The sequence below is a fragment of the Anser cygnoides genome, chromosome 1, assembly GCF_040182565.1.
Source record: "Anser cygnoides isolate HZ-2024a breed goose chromosome 1, Taihu_goose_T2T_genome, whole genome shotgun sequence".
Lineage (NCBI taxonomy): Eukaryota > Metazoa > Chordata > Aves > Anseriformes > Anatidae > Anser > Anser cygnoides.
In genome coordinates this window covers 168595495-168619039 of record NC_089873.1, presented here as the reverse complement: position 1 = coordinate 168619039, position 23545 = coordinate 168595495, and the positions used below count along the sequence as shown (strand labels likewise).

At 42.4% G+C, this 23545-nt stretch overlaps 1 protein-coding gene across 12 annotated transcripts in view; it reads right to left on the bottom strand.

The window, feature by feature from the left end:
* The window catches only part of KLF12 (KLF transcription factor 12), a 248643-nt gene that overhangs the window by 135955 nt on the left and 89143 nt on the right, over positions 1–23545 (bottom strand). For all 12 annotated transcript variants that reach the window (XR_010827454.1, XM_048079122.2, XM_048079115.2 and 9 more), the window contains one exon: positions 17728–17817. Coding sequence is in view for 11 of the 12 variants with exons in the window: in XM_048079122.2 (XP_047935079.1) it covers positions 17728–17817 (90 nt within the window). In the remaining variant the exon portion in view is untranslated. The remainder of the gene's footprint in view (positions 1–17727; positions 17818–23545) is intronic.

The following is a 23545-nucleotide window of genomic DNA, read 5'->3' as shown; positions in this document are numbered from 1 at the left end:
CTGTCAGTTTTTATATGAGCAAGACAAGTCAGAAGGAGATACTATTCCCACTTACAGCATCTCACTAACTCTCAGATGAATATGACCTACCTATGGAATATACTGGAGAAGGAAACATGATGTAGGTCAGGTTTCCCTCCTTGAAATCACTGTCTTTGAAACTAAGTGAAACAAACCAAAAAATAAAATAAAATACACTGTTCAGAGTGCCTTTGCTCCCAGAAATGTCTAGGTATAATCAGCAGGGCATCAAAATAAATAATGATACCCTCACACCATTGTTTTTGCTCAGTCATGCCAGGACGATCTTACTGTTTCATGTGAGATAATGATGCAATAAATCTTAACAGATCTGTGCCACTGCACTTTTTTTTTTTTTGCATGACATGCTCCAAGATTCCTAGCATACAGATACATCGCCCTCATAAAGAAAGGCCTTGATCCTGCAAGTCCTTGTGCAGCTCAAAAGGTTGATGTACTCCATTACCAGAAACAGCAGAGGCTACACACAGGCGCTATTAAGGACAAGCCTTGAACAAAGCTCTCCACTATCTTTGAAAACTGCCATTCCTTTGCATGAACAATCCCTCATGTTCAGAAAAACAGCCTTAAAAAACACCCCGTGAAAAACAGCAGCAGACTATATGGCTGCATGGAAAGCTCTGCATCATCCCAACAAGGACGGACTGCGCTGCTGTGCAGTTCCGTTGTTTCATGTAGTGTAGCTTAGCAGTCCTTTATTCGAGTCAAGACACCTGCCTCGTTCATCCTTTCAGCACCTGCAAAGTGTGTGATGATGCCTAAAGTACACGTTTTGTCTATGTGACATGACTACAAGCACAACCCATGAGTTAGGGTTGCACAGATGCAACCAACAGCTTATCGCCTCTCTTCCTCTTCCCTGCACACCCCTTCAGCTTCACGTCTGCTCTGGCATTTGTCTGACTCCTCAGAAAGCCGAAATTACTGCCATTTCTTTTACCCCAGTCTGCTTTTAGGCCAGACTGGCAAGCTGAACCAGCTCACTGACGGGTCCCATCAGTGCCAGTGTCAGCTCAGAGACAGCAGTGGAGGAGTTGGGGAAGGGGAGAGGATGGGGAGAGCAAAGGAGTAAGACAAGCTCTTCCAAAATGTGGTGCTCAGTATCTAACCTGGCTTCCACTACAACTAATGGTAAAATTTTTACTACAAGGAATATTAAATTTTGTTAAGACTGCCCTTCTTCCAGCGCATTTCTAGAGAAGCCATTACATTCTTTTATTAAGCCTGTTTGCTAACACAGTGTGTTACACTGCCAGAGAAAGCAGAGACCATCATTTAGAAGAACAGCACAGACAGGTGGAAGAACCTTGTTAGCTGTTGCCCTGAGGTTTGCATATCTGTAAAAGAAACAAGAGAAGGAGCGGGGCAGCTGAGAGAAAGCTGCAGAGGAGCACAACCCCCATGCACGTCATTTATCTGGAGGTGCTCCCTACTCACTGACTTTTTTTTCCCTCCTCTTTTTCTGGCCAGAAGGTTTTACAGCGCTACAGACTAAATGCAAATAGCACATGTTCAACTTCTATGACTCCTGACTAATCAGGGTTTAGAAATAAGTACTTGTAAGAAACACCAGTGCTAAAATCCTCCTCCTCAGCATTTCACATTGTGTTAGAAGAGCCAAGAAAGACAAAAAGAAAACATGCTGGTCAGTTATTTAAAGGGAAGACTCAAAATAGTTACTAAGGAAGGCAGAGTTGTGAAATCCTCATCTGGTTTTCTCAGCCGCTCCACAAATAATCCACACAGGGTTCACGTCAGCCTGTGGCTGCTGGTTTGGTACCAGCACCCACGGCCGTGCCGTGCACGAGCACTTCCCAGGTTAGCAGATGGGCACAGCAGGACGTGGTAAAGGACTGCAGAAAGCTCCAACAGAGATGTTCCCAGAGCAGGCTTTCACAGGGGGAATGGAGAAGGTCGATTATTGAAGATACAACCTCTCCTTTTTTTTTTACAGGGTGTAGCTTTCTCTTAAAATTCCCACTCAGCAGTTATTCATTACCTGTTTTCTCCTGTTAGAGAAACTATTCTGTTGACATGGCAACAAATTCCCACCCTGAATTTCTGTCCCTGTGCCTCCTTTCAGCTCCTGAGGATGGCGAATATCAACCAATCCTTCTCTAGCGTTTCATGCTATTACTGTCTATACCCTATCCCTTCATATGGGCTTTTAATTAAATTGCATCTGGCATCCACAGGTGCACATGGTCATCATGTTTTCTGGCAAACAACTCCAACAACAGAGCTGGGAACTAAGCTGCAGTTCAGGAACGTGCTCACATTAAGAAGCCATGCCTCAACATACAGGGAAAGTGGTCAGTGTTCAGTTCTCAAGCTATGTCATGCACCTTTTCAGATATAAAATTATGACTCAGGAGAAAAATATAGCACACAACGGCAGCCAGAAGGGTCACCTGTACCCTGGTGTGCATTAAGTACAGCACTGCTAGCTGGTTGAGGGAAGGGATCGTGCTCTGCTCTTCGCTGGTGCAGCCTCACCTTGAGCACTGTGTGCGGTTTGGGATGACACAGCATAAGAAAGACATAAAACTATCAGAAAGTGTCCAAAGGAGGGCTAAAAAGATGGTGAAGTGCCTAGAGGGCAAGACATGTGAGGAGCAGCTGAGGTCCCTTGGTTTGTCCAGCCCAGAGCAGAGCAGGCCGAGGGGAGGCCTCATGGCAGCCTGCAGCTCCCTCACGAGGGGAGCGGAGGGGCAGGCGCTGAGCTCTGCTCTCTGGGGACAGCGACAGGACCCGAGGGAACGGCATGGAGCTGGGACAGGGGAGGGTCAGGCTGGGGGTTAGGGAAAGGGTCTGCACCCAGAGGGTGGTCGGGCACTGGGACAGCCTCCCCAGAGCAGTGGTCACCGCACCGAGCCTGCTGGAGTTCCAGAAGCGTTTGGACAATGCTTTCAGACATACAGTCTGATTTTTGGGTGGTCCTGTGTGGAGCCAGGAGTTGGACGTGATCGATGATCTTTGTGGGTCCCTTCCAACTCCGGATATTCAATGTATTTATTTTTTCCCTTTAAAATGAGCAAGGAAAATCCATCTACTGATACTGCATACAATTTTTCAACAGAAAGTTATTTTACCATAGCATGCACTCAAAGTATATTTGCTGATGTAATTTGCACTCACCATTAACTACTGGATAACAAGAAATAACATGCATCTTTTTAGAGTTTATATGGCTGTATAAATCATTTGCATGGAATCAAGAAACACTAAAAATTAGGGTACACAATCAACAATAAACCCTGTCTCATACACATTTCACAACATCCTTTCATTTAATACTAGTACATAAAGAATATTTGAAATTCACTACTTCAAAAAAAATAATCTGGTTTAATTAGTATAATAGCAGATTTTAAACAAAATTAAGAACAAACATCAGATCTGACATGTAATACATAATTCTGCTTTAAAAGCCAGGAAATTTAATCTGGTTGATTTCTTCCAATTATTTTAAAGACTTTTATACACACTTCAATGGCTCTATGGATTATAGTAGCAGTTTTATAGATTTAAGGTTTAGTCCTGCATGCTACTCTGGTCGAATAGTTTTGGCTTCTATTCTATCTGCTATTTTGAAAGTTTTCTATCATGAAAATTAATTTCTATCATGCCACATCTACACAGCATGTTTTAACTTGTGGACCATACAGAACTGTGGATGTTGCAGATCTAACACTTTAATCAGTTTATACCTCCATTCTAACTTGGATCTGTGAAATAACCGGAATTAAAAAAGCACAGCTCTTCATGGAGTTTCAGCTTTTCTCCCCAAGGAATCCTCTTCCAGCTCTGGTTTAGAGCACAACCCTGAGCACATCTGAACTGACACGACTGCAGAAGAGTTAAGAGTGGACAGGAGCTTCCCAACCCAATGGTCTGCCCTAACAACCACAGCCTAGAACACCACTTCTTCCACAGGGAGTGTTTCTTTTCTTCCCCCATAAGAGAAAGCTGTTAATGACATTAGCACTTTATCTGCTTTTGATACAACAACACAAAGACATATTAGTACACAAGTCCTACAAGTATACAAGTAATCTATTAAGCATAAGTTTTATAGTCACATGGAATTATTACACAGCCTTGCTCCAAAACACCCAGTAGCCACAGGAAAAAAATCCTTTGCATTTCAGCATGTTCTGAACAGCATAGCTTCTGCTCTCTCCAGAAACCTCTGGACATGAATAGCTTTTGCAGTGATTTCTAAAAATCTATAAGTCTGCTCTCCTATGACTAATGTGGAAGTAAATCAAAACTTTATTGCAGGAAACACGCTCTTTGCTGCCACCACCTATATCATTACAGATTAAGCTCTTGTACAAGGGTGGAAGTAGGCAGGTGCAAGACAACTTAAGGTATTACAGGTCAAAATCAACACCACAGCCTCCCATTGTCACAAATATCTCTGCAGAGCTCAAGAGCAGTGACAATTTGCAATACTAAAGATCAATCTCTCCTTGCAGAGTCCCCACTCTGCACACTGACAGACACTGGAGGGTATACGAGAAGTACTATCGCTCTGTACTTGCTTTACTCTCATTTTCCATAGGCACATACTATGACATGCTATTGGATGGGTGAGAAGGACCTCCCATCTGAACCACTGTCTTCACTCTTGTGTTCTCATACAGGCTCATATGGACTTAACAAGAATGAACAGTGCCATGTCTGGAAGATATAACAGGTTGGAGCAGTGGCCATCAGTGGTAGCACTGGTGTAATGACCTTTAAGTACAGAAATTCAAGACCCTGAAGAGAGCGAGGAAAGAAAGACAGTAACAGAGAACTGCCCAGATCAGCTTAGACAATGAGAAAGTTTCCAGGGAACTAAGTGGGATCCCATGGGAGGCAGCAATAAAAGTGCCAAGCAGCACAGGAAAACTTGCAAAATGCAAGACTGGTGCGTCCTGCTACTCGGAAAAAGTGAGACCAGTCTGGTAGATGGAACAAATGGTGGAGCTTGAGTGCAAAGATGCAGTACTGCAGGAGGTGGAAGCAGGGACAGGCTACAAAAGATAAGCACAGAAATACCGCGCAGGCATGTGGTGACAGCATCAGGAAAGCCAAAATTCAGATGGAGTTCAGCCTTGTAAGCGATATCAAAGGCAACAACACGAGCTTCTACTACAGCACCAGTGGAAAAAAAGCTGGACAAGGAAAACATGGGTTTGTGGCAAACTGGGAAGGCTGAAAGCAAACACCATAAGGCTGAGGTACTCCATTGCCTTTTCTGCCTTGGTCATCACGAGCACGGCCTTCTCACGGGCCTCTGTGCTTACAGGCAGGGTTCACAGGGCAGAAGCACCCGCTGTGATGAGGGCCAAGCTGGGGACCGCCTGACAGGACTGAACCCAAACAACACCACGGCGGCATCAATGGGTGCTGAGGTCAATGTTCTGGCAGCACCCTTTTCTGCCTTTTCTGAAAGGCCATGGAGACAGTGGGAGATCCCTGATAAGGAGAAGAAACCAATAGTGCTGTCATCTTCAGAGAGATCCAAAAGAGTGATCCAGGGACCTGTGGGCTGCTAAGTGGCCCACAGGAGAGTCCTGTCATCTGGGAACATGCTCCTGGGCGTCGTGAAGTAGGAGAAGGTGGCAGAGAACAGTCAGTATCAATTCACCCAGGGTGAAATATTTGATATTGCTACTGATATCCAATCCCACCTTTCCTTCCTCAGTCAACAGTTGTCCCCCCTCACTGAGAATTCCCTGTTCCACAGTGGAAAACCTAATTTCATGATTAAGCTTTTATCATTTTACATCTATCTGTTCACAAACAGCTGTTCAGTATTAAAAAAAGCAAAACAAGCACAGAAATCTACACGGGGCACATGTACACATTCGGAGCAATCAGGCACCCACTATCTGAGAACTACCAGCCAGAATACGACAGGGCTGTATTCAAACCACCTACCTAGCAGAAAACAATCAAAGAAAGAGGGAAATGATGCGGAAGGGCACCGGAAGAATTAAAAACATAACCGAGTGTATCTATAATCCAGAGAGGAGAGGGTGGTGATGCTGTCTTCTACAGACAAACCGACGCAACTAGTAGGGAATTTCCAGTAACTCATTTACAGCAATGACATTAGCTCCGCAAAACGAATCACAGATGATGGCCAAAGCCAAAGTCAGTGCCTCAGCATTAATACTGATCTCTAGTGCAAACCACGAAAGCAGGAAAAAGACCACAAATGCCGCAGCAGTCTAAGGAGGAGGTGGGACACAGGTGGCAGCAGGATGCCCCCTTCCCTGTGGGGGACCCCGGCTGTGTAGGTGCAGAGGCAACCTGCTGCTCCTCCAGCAGCCCCGTGCTCCCTGCCAACCCAAAAGAGCCCTGGCTTCATTGCAAGAGCCAGGTGCAAAGGCTAGCCCAAGTCACACATGGGGTGACCCCACATGGAGCTGGCACAGGCCTCCCCACTTCATCCGCCTGGGCTCCACGCTTGGGCAATGGCCTTGCCAGCCAGCAAGCAGAGAGACCTGCACAGGCAGGAGAGGATGAACACCACCTTTCGTTGCTGTTGTTTTTTTTTGCCTATGGTTCCTATGATATTCCGATTCATTTAAGCAATGCAACCAAACAATAACAACATTTGTAAAGAAAATGTCTGTGAAAGCAGATGCCCCTAAATAACAGTTTATTAAATACTCATCCTCCCAGCGTGAAACAAAGCAGGGAGAAAAATCAAGAAAACAGGATCCTTAAAGTAATTTATGTAAGGGCTCATCTCCACAGAGAGAAATAAGGAAAAAAGCCAATAATGCTAAAAAATATATGGCTCTTTCAGTACTTCCCAGCAGGATACAGAGCAAGAGTAAAATATACATTAAGAGGACTATTTATAATGCAACCTCAAATAGGAAAAAAGAGTTAAAAGAAAACCAACAAACAAGTGAAAACTATAAGTAATCCCTTCTCATAACAACAACAAAGATTAAAATAATTTCAGTAATATCATAACATAGTGGCATTTGTCTCTTGTTGCTGAAGTGTTCTGTGATACTATAAATTATTGAATTATACTGGCTTGTGCATATTTTTCTGAAGCTAGCTAGTATATTAAAAAATGTATTAATAATGTACACTTTCACAATAGTTCTCACTTCAAGTATCTCAATGTCCTTAAAGAAATAAAGTATAGCAATTACCCAAGTGAAAACCAGGAATACAGAGAGATTGCACTTCATGCTGAGCCAACACAAAGGGAAAGGACTATGGCCGAGTCACTTCGATTTCTCTTCCCCTCTCAACATACCAATATGCCCTGTTGATCAAAATACAAACCGCCACGATGAAGTGACTCTAACGAACATTCAAAAATCAATTAAATTCACTGCTGAGTGGAACAAGATGAAATGTAATGATTAACTTTTTTCATTTCAAAATGATTAGAAGAAGATTTTGTGTTCCTAATTATTTCACGGAGCCATTTCAATGGAAAACATTTTAAATAAAGAAGTCTGAACCATGAACACTGTTCATCAGCAGATCTACATTACCTATGTACATGCATAATCACACAAAGATGTAAACATGAGGTGATTTAAGGTAGCTGTCTTGTTAATAAAAGAGGGACTATCTATCTCACCTTGATCGGTTTCTCTGAATGAACGCATGGACTACATTATTTCAGAACCTATTAAATTTCAGTGCAGTTGCAACCTGCAAACCTCAGATACCCTACCACATAAACCACAAAATTTGAAGAGTAACTGCTTCTTAGATGCCAATAATTGTTTTGCATGAAGTCTAAAAATCACATGACTTTATCTTGGAACTGTTTTACACTCCTACAAAAAAAGAAAAGAGGCCTGTGCTAAGTTTGAATGTAGAAGTGTAACAGGATTTTAGAGAGCAATGTATATCAATTGACACATGGAACACCTGGCACTCCTTTGAGCATAGCATCAGTACCTCTCTGGCAGGATGTAAAGGACAAAAATCTGTAGGTCACTAGTTTCCCAGTTAAGATTGCAAACTAGATCAAAATGGCAGTTAAGCTGTAGATGCTGGACTCCCAAAAGAAACATCACACGGAGCACACAGTAGTGTCATCAGAGTTGGGGTTATCAGGGGAATGATGTAATGGTGGGTATTTGGATGGTTGAGAATTTTTCAGATACTTTTTTTTTTTTTTTGACATTTTCAACTATTTTCTAATGCACTAAAGGTAACACTGACCTTTCACATCTCTATAAAACAAACTCTTTTCAACCCAAAATGCAGATTTAGAAATTCACAGTAACAGACAGACAACTTGTATGTTCCGTGCTTGTTTCTCTTTACAGATGAAGTTTCTCAGCTGAATAAATCTTCCATGAGATTCCCATCATAAACTCTGGTAGCAGAGCAGGCTGAGATGTCATACATTATCACAAAAGGAAACTGTCTTCAAGGTGAGCTCACAAAATAATTGACTGTGAAAGAAAGCAAACAGACTACAGTCTCATAACAGACTTCAGTACTAAACTCAAATCAAAGGGTTGACTTTCCTTCTCCCAAACGCAATGTGGTTGTTTTTTTTGTTTTGTTTTACAGCCCCCACAAAACCATTAACAAATTCATATACTTAATGTATGATATAGTACATAAACAATTTTACTATGGGACTGTAACAGTATTCAGTAATGCTCAATTCTGGGTAACGTCACACATTCTGTTTGAAATTCTTCCCAGTTTTGCATGTAAAATATTATCCTTTTCCTCTACCAAATACATCTATCTTTTTGTTTTGTTTTGTTTTTAATGAGCAAAGTCACCTTCTTCCAGCCCTCTATAGATATGAGATAACTTTTTATGTCATGGTGCTGTTACTGAAACATGAGTTGTTCGGAGCACAGATCTTTCTCTGCTTCTTTCCTTTTAGACTTGCTACTACATTCCTAACATGCATGATCATCGTTACCTGAAAATACCCATTCAAATGGTGTCTGAACACATATTTTGATTAGTTAAGCCAGGGATATCCAGGGACTGTCTTTTTATTCTTTATTTTTACAATGCCTAGTGCAACGAAGTCCTCAACCACAGCTGAAAATCTACACATTACTACCATACATATAACAAACAATAATAGACAGAATAAGGAATATATTCCCCGCAGTGCTCTATAACTGCCTAGGAAAGCAAAGCAATGGCAGACAATGGTCAGTAAATTAATTCTCAGAGGATCTGGGATCCTTCTCTTGGTGAGAATTTTAGACAGCACGATACATCTTGCAACGCCCACCTGCATTTTCTTTCTGTAAACTTGGTTAACTTGGCAAAAGGTTGCTTGGTGAGTGTGACAGTGAGTTTAAGCCATCATTTCCTATTAGTCTTAGATCTATTACCTTTCATTAGTACTTTAGCATCTGATCCTGAAGGGAAAAATTCCTAACAAATAAGCCACAACTACAACCACGGTGGAAAAAAACGAAACAAAAGAAACCGTTGGCTCTCTATTCAATATAAGTGGAAAGGCTGACTTCAGAAGGAGTAAGAAACATGCTACACAATAAATTTGCATCATTTGTCAAGGCAGCAGTGGAGAGACATGTTAAAGAAGTTAGTTCAGGTCCCAGAAGCAGTGAAGGTGTCTCAGGATGTAGTTTCAGATACAGTTAGCCACCTCTACCTACAGGTCTCTGTCAAAAGTAGCATGCACAATCTTCTTCCCACCCTTACCCTATCCGTGATTTTGTAACAGTATGACTGCAGGACGTATCAAATCATTTCCTTTCTCCTGTTGGGTTTTTTTTTTCTTGGATCAGTGACTGTTTGACCCAACTCACCCCCATGTTATTCAGCCACTATCAAGGGATAGAGCAGGAATACCAGCTCAAGAGCAAAGTTACAGGAGGCGGTTAGATTTTATTCTCCATGTGAGCGGCCAGATAACATGAAAAAGTGCCCACAGTATTTATCGGCTTGCATGCTTCACTTGGCTTAATTAATGCAACTGGTAACTGTGATGGACCGTTCTGGGATGTATATTGCACTCTCCATTTTAGGGCCAATTCTCTTTAATGCTTTCATAAATGATCTGGATGCAGAACTCGAATGCATACTAAGTAAGTCTGCAGGTAACTCTAAATTAGGAGGAGCTGTCAACTCCCTTGATAGTAGAGAGTCCTTGAAGAGAGATCTTGACAGGTTAGAGGGCTAGGCTATCAGCAGCTATATGAATAGCAAGTGCCAGATTCTGCTCCTGGGAAAAAGCAACCCTTGCTATATGTACAGACTGGGGGACAAGAGGATGGAGAGCAGCTCCATGGAAAGGTTATCTGTGGGTTCTGCTTGACGGCAAGTTAAATATGAGTCAGCAGTATGCCCTGGCAGTCAAAAGTGCCAACCGCACCCTGGGGTGCATCAAGCACAGCACTGCTAGCTGGTTGAGGGAAGGGATTGTCCTGCTCAGCTCTGTGCTGGTGCAGCCTCACCTTGAGCACTGTGTGCAGGTTTGAGCACCACAGCTTTAAAAAACATATAACTATCAAGGAGTGTCCGTCCAAAGGAGGGCTACAAAGATGGTGAAGTGCCTAGAGGGCAAGACATGTGAGGAGCGACTGAGGTCCCTTGGTTTGCTCAGCCCAGAGCAGAGCAGGCTGAGGGGAGGCCTCATGGCGGCCTGCAGCTCCCTCACGAGGGGAGCGGAGGGGCAGGCGCTGAGCTCTGCTCTCTGGGGACAGCGACAGGACCCGAGGGAACGGCATGGGGCTGGGACAGGGGAGGGTCAGGCTGGGGGTTAGGGAAAGGTTCTGCACCCAGAGGGTGGTCGGGCACTGGGACAGGCTCCCCAGGGCAGTGGTTATGGCACCAAGCCTGTGTGAGTTCAAGATGTGTTTGGGCAATGCTCTCAGACGCGTGGTCTGATTTTTGGGTGGTCCTGTGTGGAGCCAGGAGTTGGACTCGATGATCCTTGTGGGTCCCTTCCAACTCAGGGTATTCTATTACTGTGATTCTGGGTTGCGAGCATATTCCCCAAGCACAGCCGTGATGGAAGACACAGTTGTACTTCCTTGCCAGGAGCCACTTTAGGTACATCTCATACAGCACTGCATCATGCCCTGTTCCAGTCCTTACTTCTCTCTGGGATTAAATCTTGATCTCTTCCTAAAGAATGTCGTATTTATGGCTCTGTAGAACAACTAATGAATCGTATCAGCTGTATTTCTAACACCTCAATAACACTCCTCAATTACTGTCTGTTGTAAGATGAAGAAAAACAACAGAAAGTAAGATGGGCTAGTTTCTTTGCAGAAGAGACTGATATATGTGTGCTGTCCATATGCTGTTTGTTTCCCCAAAATCAGTGGTGCTAAACATGAAGTATAATTTCAGAAAGAAAAAAAAATTATGTGGATGAAGCAGGGATTCATTACAACAGGAATTACAACAGGAAATACTAGAAGCATGTTTTCTTCTAATAACACAAAGAATGTATGTAAGCCAAAGAATCAATAAAACCTAGCTCCCTAAATAGTCAAGGAGCAAGCTTTGCTATTAACAGTCTTCTTGACTGAATTTCAATAGTTATTTTTGGACATTTTTTCAAATAAAAGAGATTTCTGTCACTACTATCCAGGCTGAGGTAGAATACATTTCTGTATACAACATAAGCATGCATGGCATTCTTCAGACATGAGATGACAAGATAATTTAGCTAGAGACAAAAGACAGAACAATATTGGTTTGTTAAAAGTTTTTGTCATTTTAGTCATTCTTTTCACAATTCGGACACGATAAGGCACGGGAATGGAGACAGATCAAGCAGAATTAGGGGATGAATTCACAATGAGATATATAATCTTCAAACAGCGATCTGAGAGGAGAAAATGCAGTCACAGGAATGGATGAAATATAAGATCTGGAAACAAAAAGGCTCATGAAAATAAGAAGTGCATTATTCTCTGTATTTGAGGATTGATTGTGAGACCTATCCTACACACATATCTGCTTTTAACAAAGGCCTAAGGTCTGAGTCCGCAAGTACTTAAGAAAATGTAACTTCACGTTTGAGTACGTCAGACACATTTACCAGTTAAAAAAAAAAAAAAAAACAAACAAAAATGAGCCACATCAGCAACAATGACCATCAAGACTTTCAGACTTCACACTGAAGCCAGCCAACAATATCCATCTCAACATTTTAAAGTAGCCATCAGTTGATGAATTCACTGCCTAGTCTGTATTGCCATTTAAACTAATGCAGCCTCCATACATTTTTGCAATGAGGAGCATTACTTTCCAAAATAGCTTTTGGCACAGCCAAAGAATGAGTATTTACTTCCTGCTGAAGCACCCCACCTTCACCTGAACAGGGAGGGACCACCTTCTTCATGCCCTTCTCTGAAGCCAGTTACTGACATGCAAAAAATTTACTGCAAATAAGAAGATCTAAAGCTGTAGGTCATTGGAGTATATTAAATGATAAGCAAATTCACATTTCTAAAGTAATTCTACCAATTTATTAGCAATGCCAGCTCCTGTTCCACAGTAGGGGAGGTAATAACGAAGCCTTGTTAAAGGGCAATGCGATATCTTTTATGTAATGTCTTTTTTTAATTTGTGATAAAGTCATTAAAGCAGCACTGTATCTTCTTGAAGCCTCAAACAATAGTCTGCATTAAATCTCCTGTGCAAAATTAAGGACAGTAGTTCACTGGAAAAATAAGCATCTGTTCTTGCTAATGCTGATGGCCTTCTAAAGATCATTAAACTATTCTAAATTGGTGACAATAAAACAAAGCAGAAGTGTTTTAACTTTTTCCAAAGCAAAGGGAAAATTGATTTCCCTTGTAAATACTTCTTTGTTCCAAATTTGTCCAGTAACCTATACCTCATAAAGCATGTCTTCCTTATGAAGTTGCCTAAATCTCATTCACCCACAATCACCTAGCTTGAATTTAGTGTCTTTTAAAACTGGGTTGGTAAAAATTAATCTTCACTGCATTTACACAGTCTGTAGCTCGTGAGTCATGCCCACCTCTCTTTAGCCACAGGCTCAAAGGAACTGGTGCTTCAGGCACAGCTGAAATACAGGCAACAGCTCCCCATTTCCTTTCAGCCTCAATTAGAAACTTGCCTATTCTGCTGTGCCTATAAGCTTTGTTCTTCAAAGAATACCCTGAAATTTCAACCGGACTACACTTTCTTCTCTAATTCTTTTTCCTGCACTGCATTTTAAATCCAAATTTGCTTGTTCTAGATATGTAACATTTCTGCAGTAAAAAGACAGATGCTATTTAAAAATACTTTAAAAAACACCCTTCGGAGCTGTCAGCCCAGGTTTGGTTTTGCACCCAAACACAATGCAAGAAATAGCTCTATCATGGAAGAAAGTAAAACAAAAAGTCTTCTAGCAAGACAGAGATCTTGGAGTTCAGTGCACAGATGGTAGAGAAAAACTTTACAATTCATTTAACCTAGCCTGCAAATAGACCAAGGACTCCAACACGAAAACGACTGACGGTCTGTCTTAGTATCCAAACAAATCAAAAAATGCTTAACTCTCAGCTCAGCGATTTGCTCTGTTCTGGTTCCCACCTGCATTGTGGAGGATCTCTACTACTACCACCATGTAGTCAAGGGACAACACCAGGTGAAGATCAGGTTATCCAGAGCAGCACCTGAAGAAGAATTTCTAATGGAAGTGCACATGGCCAGATGGTGCCTATTTCACCACAGCTATATGCCAGAAATGGAAAGTTAAAAGCTGGGTCCACTTACATACAGAATCTTTTTTTCCCCCTCCTATTGTGTTTCTGTGTTGGTGGAGTAGGGGTAAGAGGAAATGGAATGTTACTTCTTCTTCAGCTTTTTGTTCCTACCTTGTCATGTTCCTGCAGCAAGCACTGTCCACTTTAGCTAGGTTGCTGCATAACAATATTTTTTATTGCTCCAGTCAATAGGCTGGTGGGTTACTAGCTCACAAAAAATAAGGACACGTGGATTTCAAAAAAAGCTTTTAATAAAGTCCCAGGTTAAGCACATACTGTTTAATCATTGCACTGATCAAATTACAAAATAAATTGAAACCTTGGAGTGCAGACTCAAATGCTACGGTCATGTCATCTGCTGAAGTAATCTGCCTAGCCAGCATTTTACAGTAACATCATTACAACAATTCCCACTCGAAGCAAGGATGTAGGCATTTAGCTTACTCTCCTTGTGGTCTTGGAGACATACCCAGAGTCACAGGGGTACCTTCTGGCTCCTGCTCTCTGCCAGTAATTCAGCACTGGCACCGAGTGACTCCTGAGAAACTCTCCGTACCTTCGTTTCACCTGCGTCACGTACCTGACAGGACACCACAGGACCATGACGGCAACGGGGCAGGCCTTGAGGCAGTGCCAGCCTGCCATCATACCCAATGCACACGCTGGCCTCCGCGCAACAACTGCCCAATATGCAATTCAACTCTCCTCTACCAGTTGCTCTCTCACCAGGCAAACATTTCAAGAGCGAGGACAGCAGAGGACTAGCTGGGTGTCCCAAGCAGCACTGCACGCATGGCCAAGCAACATCCACCTTCCTGCAGCACGCTCCTTTCTCTGAATCCCACCTTGGAGGTCAAGAAGCAGAAGCGACAGCTAATCAAGGCACAACTAATGAGAAAACACCTTTTCTGGCTGAAACATTCATATGCCCTGCAAGGAATTTTTCAGTATCCCTAACAAGAAGCAGGCACATGTCCTCGAAACCCACTATTAAATTAATTTTGATAAAGCTCTGCAGTAATTGCCTTGTAAGCACCCATCATGGAGGACCCACCAAAACCGGACTGCTCAGCCATCACATGCAGCAGCGATGGAGGCAGCTCCCACACCACAACAGCAACCTCCTTCTGAAACCACCTCACTTCACCGCATCTCATACAGACCAGCCCCAAAAGGGCTAAGCGAGATCGTCACATGGCACCACGAGGGAATTTTTCCCTTGGGCCTGCTGCTGTTGGAAAGGGCTGGGAACTGATGCTAGATAAGCTCCAAATAAAAATTAGGTGCATGCTTTAACACCAGGAACAGGTAACTGATAGCACAGCAGTAATGAGATTTTTCATCGCTATCATTTTTAAAATCAAGAAGCTGTTTATTTGAAAGATGGGCTCAGATTTAAACAGAAGACAATTCCAATGGTGCAGTAGCCTTTATCAGCTAAAAGATCAAGTGATACTATTCCAGTTCTTCCAAAGCCCTGTTACAGAGGCAAATCAGCACGGTCTGGTCTGATGGCTCAGCACTCATCAGCCCTGACTGAGGGCCACTGGTGCTCCAGTGCATTTTCTGGTTTTACTCATCCACGACTAGTGCAGCCTTTGGGATCCTCTAGCCACAAACGCAACTTTCATATCATAACTCCTAAACTATGTCTCACTTTTGCCCTTGCCACAAACCGATAACCAATACCAGATACCATGCAGGAACAGAAAAAAAAAAAAAAAAAAAAAAAAAAAAAAAAACAAAAAAACAAAACAACAACAACAAAAAAAAACCTCTACATCTTCATCTTCCTAGACAGGTTTAGAGAAGTTTGCCTAGTTTTGCCTGATGTACAGCATCCTAAATGAAGCAGCTCCAGCTGCCACCATTAAGACTCAAATATGCTGTCTTGGTTTGCAACGTTTTCGAAGTAGAAATGCCATCTCCCTGCATACCAATACAATACAATGGAGGTGCAACTGTAGGGTCTTTGGGCACTGTAACAGCGCGAAGAAGGAGAGCTATTTTAAATTCAGACTGCTTGGATCACACTGTAGTTCTCGTCCCATTCTTCCCAGTTATGATATTCATCTTCCCAAATAGCTTCACGGCACGTCTTTGATAATCACCACCTTCAAACACTTGTCCCTGTTATGTCTACCAACATCTACATATTCTAAACAGTCTCTGAAGCACATGCTAAACATCTGTTTCAACCACCTTTCTCTTTTAGAGTTTAAGCTGTTTTCTGGAAAATTGCCATCCTAATGGCCAGCTCCTCTGTTAGCAAACTGGAGAATTCATTTTGTATTTATTGATTGTTCCCTAATGAAGAGCCATAAAGGTGCTGGAGACTCCTGACCAGACACTACTTAATTAGTACCAAAGCACATAAAATCCCAAATTAAACTGAGCTCTTTGTCCAAAGTCGCAGTCACTGGAAAAGAAAGAGATGACATCATTTTCTGCTTACAAAGTCTGTAAAATTTTATTAAAAAAATGAAACCTAAGGAAACTAAAAAAAACTATATAAATTGTTCATTTCCTTACAGTTTCTAGGACACTAAATAGGTGTTCCAGAATCAAATCACACTTAGTACTCTTCCTGAAGGATCCAGCAATATGTTTCATGCATAGAACTTATTGTAAATTAAATAAAGGCAAAAACCAATATAGCATTTGCCTTCTGAACAATATAAATAAAAGTTTGTGTTACATACAAAGACACAATGCAAAGCATCCAGAAGGTATTAAATTTATCTCTAATGGATCTGTCTTTTCATCACTGTGTCTCATACAATAATTGAATTTCAATGTTCCCTCAAACTATGCTGGTACTGGTATATTTTCTGATGGTACTGACTCTAAAGAAGGCTGAGAGGTGAGCAAGAACACCATTAAACGTCGAGCTTTTTTACTCAAAACAAGCCTCAAGAACATTCTGAATAACCAATCTCTCCTTGCAAGTCTTTCAAATTAAGTCATCCTGAAAGTTAATTCCCTTTCTTCCATATCATTTAAATTCTCAATTAAATATTTGAGAAAATAGCAGGAAGGAAAAAAGCTAACTAACAGAAGGAGGGAAAAGCCCAACCCTACATGGCAAAAACATTGCTTCTTCTGTTACACTTTCTGCTTGTTGGAGGCATCTGCCTTCAGAGCAATAAGGTGGCTTGAATTCTTCAGGACAGTGGAAGGTGGACGCAAGGAAATAAGGAATCTGTCCATGATAGCACAAAACCTCATCTTATTAGCCTCTATAAACATCTCTATTAAAAACAGATCCTGCCATAGTAAGCTGCAATCCCTGGTACAATTACTACCACATATGTAAGAAAATACCCTGAACAAATCCAAAAACTTAGTCATCCATTTTCCTTAAATCTGCCACTAGAATTAACATCTAACACCACATCTAACACCACATCTAACACCAAATGGTTGCTCTGCAAAAATCCAAAATCGTATTCATAGTGTCTGTTTCGTATTCAGCAGACTCTGTGACATTAACTGTAACCATCTGAAGCTTCTAGCTCTCTTATCACAACAAGTACATTCCACCCAAAAGAGCAATTTTGCTCAAACAGAAAATGCAATAAGATAAACGTATAAAGGACGAAACAACCACAGTAAAGCAAATAGCCCAAGAAAGCAGAATAGCATAAATATGTATGGGCCTTCTTGGACGTATGAATTTGGCTTCTTTGCCATAATCCATTATTCCTCCCCATATTTTAAACTGCACCCTTTTTTGCAGTCGTAAAATTACACCACAGAAAGCATCTCTAACCCAGACAATTTCAGTATGTCTTCCACAGAGTTTTGTGTTCCCAGCTGCCTGACACATTTCCCAAGAAAGTGAGCTCCAAAGTGGTAACAGAAAACAGCAATACAACAGGAGAGACAGCTAACCACAGAGTAGCTTGGCAAGGGTCACCAGCGTGCTGAAGAGTGAAGCCACACAGAAACCTCCGCTTACCCCTTGCTCAGATTCCAGCAGCTCTGTTTTAACTCTGACTGCCGGCATCCCATCAAGCATTAACATTCTGTTTTCAAAGGCGCTGATGTCCTAAGGCAAAAAAAGGACAAGGTTAATCAAAAAAAGATGAAAGACACTCGATTAAATTCACTGTTTTAATTCTATAATACTGCAGAAGTAAGTTTTTCCGAACTAAAGTTAACAGACATGAAATAATAATTTCAAAAAGTACCTACCAAGTTGCTATTTCTTTTAAAATAATAAATTATATTTTCAGTTACCCTTAAAAGAGAACTAAGTCTTTGTAAACAAAAAGGGAAAATGATCTTCAATTACTATTTTTTAATTTGCAATTAATCACACACATGCATATATATACATTCATTTCTTTAGAACTGGAAAAGAGAGCAGTGATGCCAAAGAGCTTCAGATTTTTGGCGTATACTTAGGTGTATTTGATTTGAATCACACATTTGTACTTTATATCACCTACAGAAAGCATACAGTTGAATTCAGAGAAATTATATTGAAGACCTGTACATGCACACACTATAAATTAACACACAGCCTCAGATTTCGTATCATTATCTTGTAAAGTTAACTGCATTTCTCAATGAGAATCTCCATGCGCTCACTCCTCATACAAAAGAAATTAGAAAAACAGAGTGTAAAAACCATCCTTTCAGTAATGGACAATACAGGCTGAGAGTTTCAGTTTGAAGTGAGATTTGCAAAACTGTACTTCTCTGAATCAACATCCTTATTACAAATGCCTCGTCCCACTGTTGCCTGAGCATTTTATGAAATATGCAAAACAATCTCTGGTGCTTTCAGTTCAAATACTACCTTAACCTGAGTTAATCTTCTAACGTAGTCAAGGCTCAAGGATGGTGTTTCAAAGCTAGCCCCTTCAGCTGCCATCTGGTTTGAACAACACGGTGAGAATAAAGACATTTTATCACTCTAGCGAGAATGTGACCTTATGAATCAAAACACTTTGGTCAGTTGCACAGAAATGCGAAAACGTCAAAGATGTTTCTCAAATGGAGAAACTCTAGCACATATAGCTTATAAGTGACTCATTCGCAGCCACTTATCTGTGACCCTGTCTGGAACACAGCACTTGATACTGGGAACTCACCTCCGCGCTAACCGTTACCTCTTAGTCCTCAACAAATGCACTGTAATGGAAAAAACCCGCTCCGTGTGTTTCACTGGCAGCAGATCTGTTCAGTACTGTGTGGTGCCGTTATTCAGAAGGAATTCCTGTGTTCATTGCCCTGTTTATTATCACGGCTGCTTTGGGGGAATTTCAAGGAAAAATGGTATGCTATACTGCTTCCTAAAAGCTTCCAAAATACACTTGTAAAACTTAAATTAATTTAAACTTTTTTTTTTTTCCAATTAATGCACTGCATCCCAGGATCTTCCCAGGCTGTTTAGGGAGTTAAGTATTGCAGCAACCGTTTACTTCTTTATACTCCTTTACTTTGTTGTAATTTAAATAACTTACACTAAAGAGCAGGGAAGCCAATACACGCATGCTCCAACACAGTGCCAAAGGCAGAGCAAATGACCTGTTTAAAATTCCCATCACCCTCACTTTGAACCCATGTGTTACAGCACACAGAGCTGTGGCTACGGTTCGGTAAGACGGGGAGGACAGGAACTTGGTAGTAAAGCAGAGAGCAGTGCGACAGAAAGGAAAACAGCACCTTTTTTCTCATGTTTGTACAATTAATAACTAAATAAATAAAATTATTAAGTTTAAAGAAAAACTCTAAACACTTAAATTATGAAATTTTGGACCGAACAGGTCATTTTCAGCTTAACATATACACATTCAAACACATATAGATAAAGACAAGTCAAGTGATGTTCCAAATCCATGTTATGCTTCCACTGCCTATCTACTTTAAGCTTGACACAACAGGAAGAAAAAAAATATAATAATAATAATAATAATAAATAATAATAATAATAATAATAATAATAAACTCTTCTTGCATCTTTTCTGCAACTCATTTTGCACACCTTGATCATTATTCAGTCTTTGAGGCGTGGGGTGGGGAAAGAGAAGGAGGGAGCCGGATGCCACAAACAGCTTGCTGAAATGGTTCCAGGCTTTACATCCCTCTTCCCAGCAAGGGCGGTGCATTGTTTACTTATCAGAAAGGGATCTCATGTCCTAGGGCGTCACTGAGCTTCAGTGGTTTGGATGTGGTTTCGGGTGGAGCTACAGCAGGAGCCAGCCTGGCATTCCAGGCTCTCCCAGCGCCTGCTCTGCAAGCAGAGAAGTCCCCCTCCTTTCATGATTTATAAGCAGTACAGTTGAGTTTTACAGCAAGATCAGGAATATACCATAATAAAGCATCCCTTAGGCTGTTTAGCTTGTAGACAAAGAAGGATGAGCTGATATTGCTTCACGTCCCCGAGGAGGTCTTACCCGAATGAAAAAAGGGACGTGGCTGCCTTCCGCAGGAGGCACAAGCAGAAGGAGGGGGGCAGACAAAGCGCAATTGAGGAAAGGCAGGTTTAATGAACTGTTAGAATCTGATTAGAGGCTAATGTCCCTTTTAGTGCTTTGTACCAATTTACAGCTGATATACTTGAACCATTTTTCCCACTGGCTGTGATAAACTCATTAGTTTTAAAAATGCAAGCTAACCAGAGCCTTTGAAGTTTAAAACTGATAAATCATGAAAACCTGACTAGTTCATGTACCATTTAACACATTTACATTTAACTAAATTTTCATAGCACTTGCTTCCCCTTTTGTTGTCTAAAATCATATTTCTTAAGAGCAACGCTCTGCCGTTTGAGCACTGGTCTGAAGGATGAATTCAGTGAATATTTTGGCTTTTGGGTCATTTATAATTCTGAGCAGCAATAATCGCCGGAGTAGATTCTTTCCAAATTATTTGATCTTTCTGCGTTTATAACTGAAAGGACATCGTGTGACACATCCTGGGGGGGTCCACCGCCTGGTAACTGCCGAGTGGATCTAATCTGTGTGTCGCACGTACAGACGAAACGTCTAGCCCAATATTCGCTCAGAGAGCTGATCTCTCAGAACTACACTCTCCTGCTGTAACCAGCGTTTGCCCTACAGTATGTTCAAAGCCATTCAGCAAATAGAACGTAATTGCCGAGGTTTGCATACGGTGGGCAATCGGCTAAGGAAAACGGGCTCGCCTCATCCCCACAGGGGTGGGGGAGTGTGCGGAGCTCCCTCTGGAGCCTCTCCGGTCAGCTGGGCCAGATGGAGCATTCACACCTGAGTGAGGCCAGGCTGCTCTAGTGCCCCACGCTAATTTATTACGCTCAGGAGACCCACCAGCCGAGATCGCCCCTATGATGTACTAAGCCAATACATTTTTCAGGCCAGAGTCCCCTCCCAGCTCCCTAAACCCCCTTCAGCCACTGTGCCAGCTGAATTGCAGCCCCCCAGCACCCCACAGGTGAGGGTGATGTGAATTCGTATGACAGCCCTTTGATGTCCATCGTCCCTCCTCCCAACCCAACCCACCTGGTGGACTCCGGTCACCCACTTAGGCAAAACACACAGCAGATGTCCTATACCAGGCCCTTACCAAGCCAAGCTCTGCATGACCTTATGAAAACATCTGTTCTCTTGGATCAATAAACCAACTGATCCTAAAAGAGAGAAACCTCTGTTTCTCGCTGCTATCCATTTCAGTCTTTCACTGATCACGTTTGGGCATTCATTGCCTTGAAAGATTAACAAGAAACACTGACCAGGCCCAGGTCTCTATGTGCTACTGCTACTGCAGTAGTTGTCACACAAAACAAATAAGCTTTAAGGTTTACAGGCTTTTCTTCTTAGAAGCTGTAGCAATCAGTCTAATAACAAGACTCCACCCTTCCAAAATACCTACATTTTTAGTACAGCATCACCCCAACTACAAATTGACATTTTCTTTACGAGGACAACTGTCTGTTGCAAGTTGTAATCAAATTATCATCAGCTACTTAAAGGGAATAAAAAACAAAACAAAAACTCCTATCTCATCCTGGTTCAACCCTCCCCCTCTCCCCCCAGCATCCTGTAGTGTTTATTCATTTAATTATGAATGACACCACTATGAAATCTGGCTCCATTTGGGAGAAGGCCCGTAGTTTTGAAGCCAAGTTTTTAATTTGGCCAAGCCATACCTTCAAGAATCACGCTGCAAGCTTTTAACAGCAACAGGGGGGAACTGGTGCCAGAACCAACCTCCTGCCCTGAGGGGCAACCAAAGATGCCTCTAAATTCACTCCATAATTTGTTCTAAGCGCAAGATGACAAAATCTGACCCCCCCCACACACACCAGTCTCCAGTATTTTTAAGTCCAGCTCTTCAGTACTGATGCATGAGAAATGAAATGATGCTCTCCAAGATCATGGTTGGCCAGACTGGTGGGTACAACCCCACGCTACTGCAGGAAGACAGCAGCGAGCTCAGGATTCAGAGCACCCAGAACCCAGACCCTACATCCCCTGCATGCACTGACAGTCATTTATTTATGTTCCTGTGCAAGACCAGCTCCTTCTCGTTTCATCTCATGAACACAAGGGATATACAGAAGCAAGGGTGCATGATGCTAGTTACTGCTGTCATTAATGAAGATAACAGACTGACTTAGTCATGTTGAAGCACTGCACACACACACAAGACAAAGCCCTCAATGACTGTAAACTTTTCTATGAAACCCCAAAATGTTCAGCTGACAAGTCAACGCTTCGTGAGGGGTGGGTTGACCCTGGCTGGCTGTCAGACACCCACCTAGCCACTCTCTCGCTCCTCCTCCTCAAAAGGACAGAGGGAGAAAATAAAATGAAAACACTCGTGGGCCAAGATAAAGACAAAGAGCTCCCTTACCAATCACCGTCACAGGAAATACAGATTTGACTTGGGGAAAATTAATTTGTCACCAATTAAAATAGAGTTGGATGGTGAGAAACAAAAAGTAGAACACCTTCCCCCCACCCCTCCTTTCTTCCTAGGCTCAGCTTCAGTCCTACCCTTCAGACTCCCCTGTGCACTGTCCCCAGGTGACGCAGGGGGACAGGGAACATGGAGGCTGCAGTCAGCCCACAGCAGTTCCTCCTGGCCGCTCCTTCCTCCTCATGCTTTTCCCTGCTCCACAGGGGTCGTTCCCAACAGGATGCGGTCCTGCAGGAAAATCTGCTCCTGTGTGGGCTCTCCACAGCCTACAATTCCTTCAGGTCCTCCACGGGCACCGGTGTGGACGTCTCTTCCATTGTGGTCCTCTCCACAGGCAGCAGGACCTGCTCCACCAAAGTCTCCTCAGTGGGCTACAGGTGGATCTTTACACCAGCACCTTGCACACCTCCTCTCTAACCACGGTGTTCTGCCTGTGCAATGTTTTGCCCCTTCTTATCTATGTTTTCCCCGAGGTGCCGCCATTTTGGCTGCTGGGCCCAGCCATGCCCCGTGGTGGGGCCGTTGGAGCTGGCTGTGTCCAGCATGGGGCAGCCTCGGCCTCTCCTCACAGAGGAGTCCCCAGCACCTTGCCACATGCAGACACTGCAGCGATACGCACTAACAGCACCGCTTTGCAAGTTTATGTAACTTCAGATTACTTGGCACCGACCAGTGGCTCATACTGGTTTCTCACCGCTCCCCTTTCCTCTCTTGCAGAACCCCACATTTTGTGAACCACTGAACATACCATTACTTGGACAGATTTTTCTACACAACATCACACTTTTAGAACCGTCTGTATCCTCCTGAATTTTACTCCTTGTCTTGTCCCCAGTACCATTTTCATAATTATTCAATGTGACTAATAA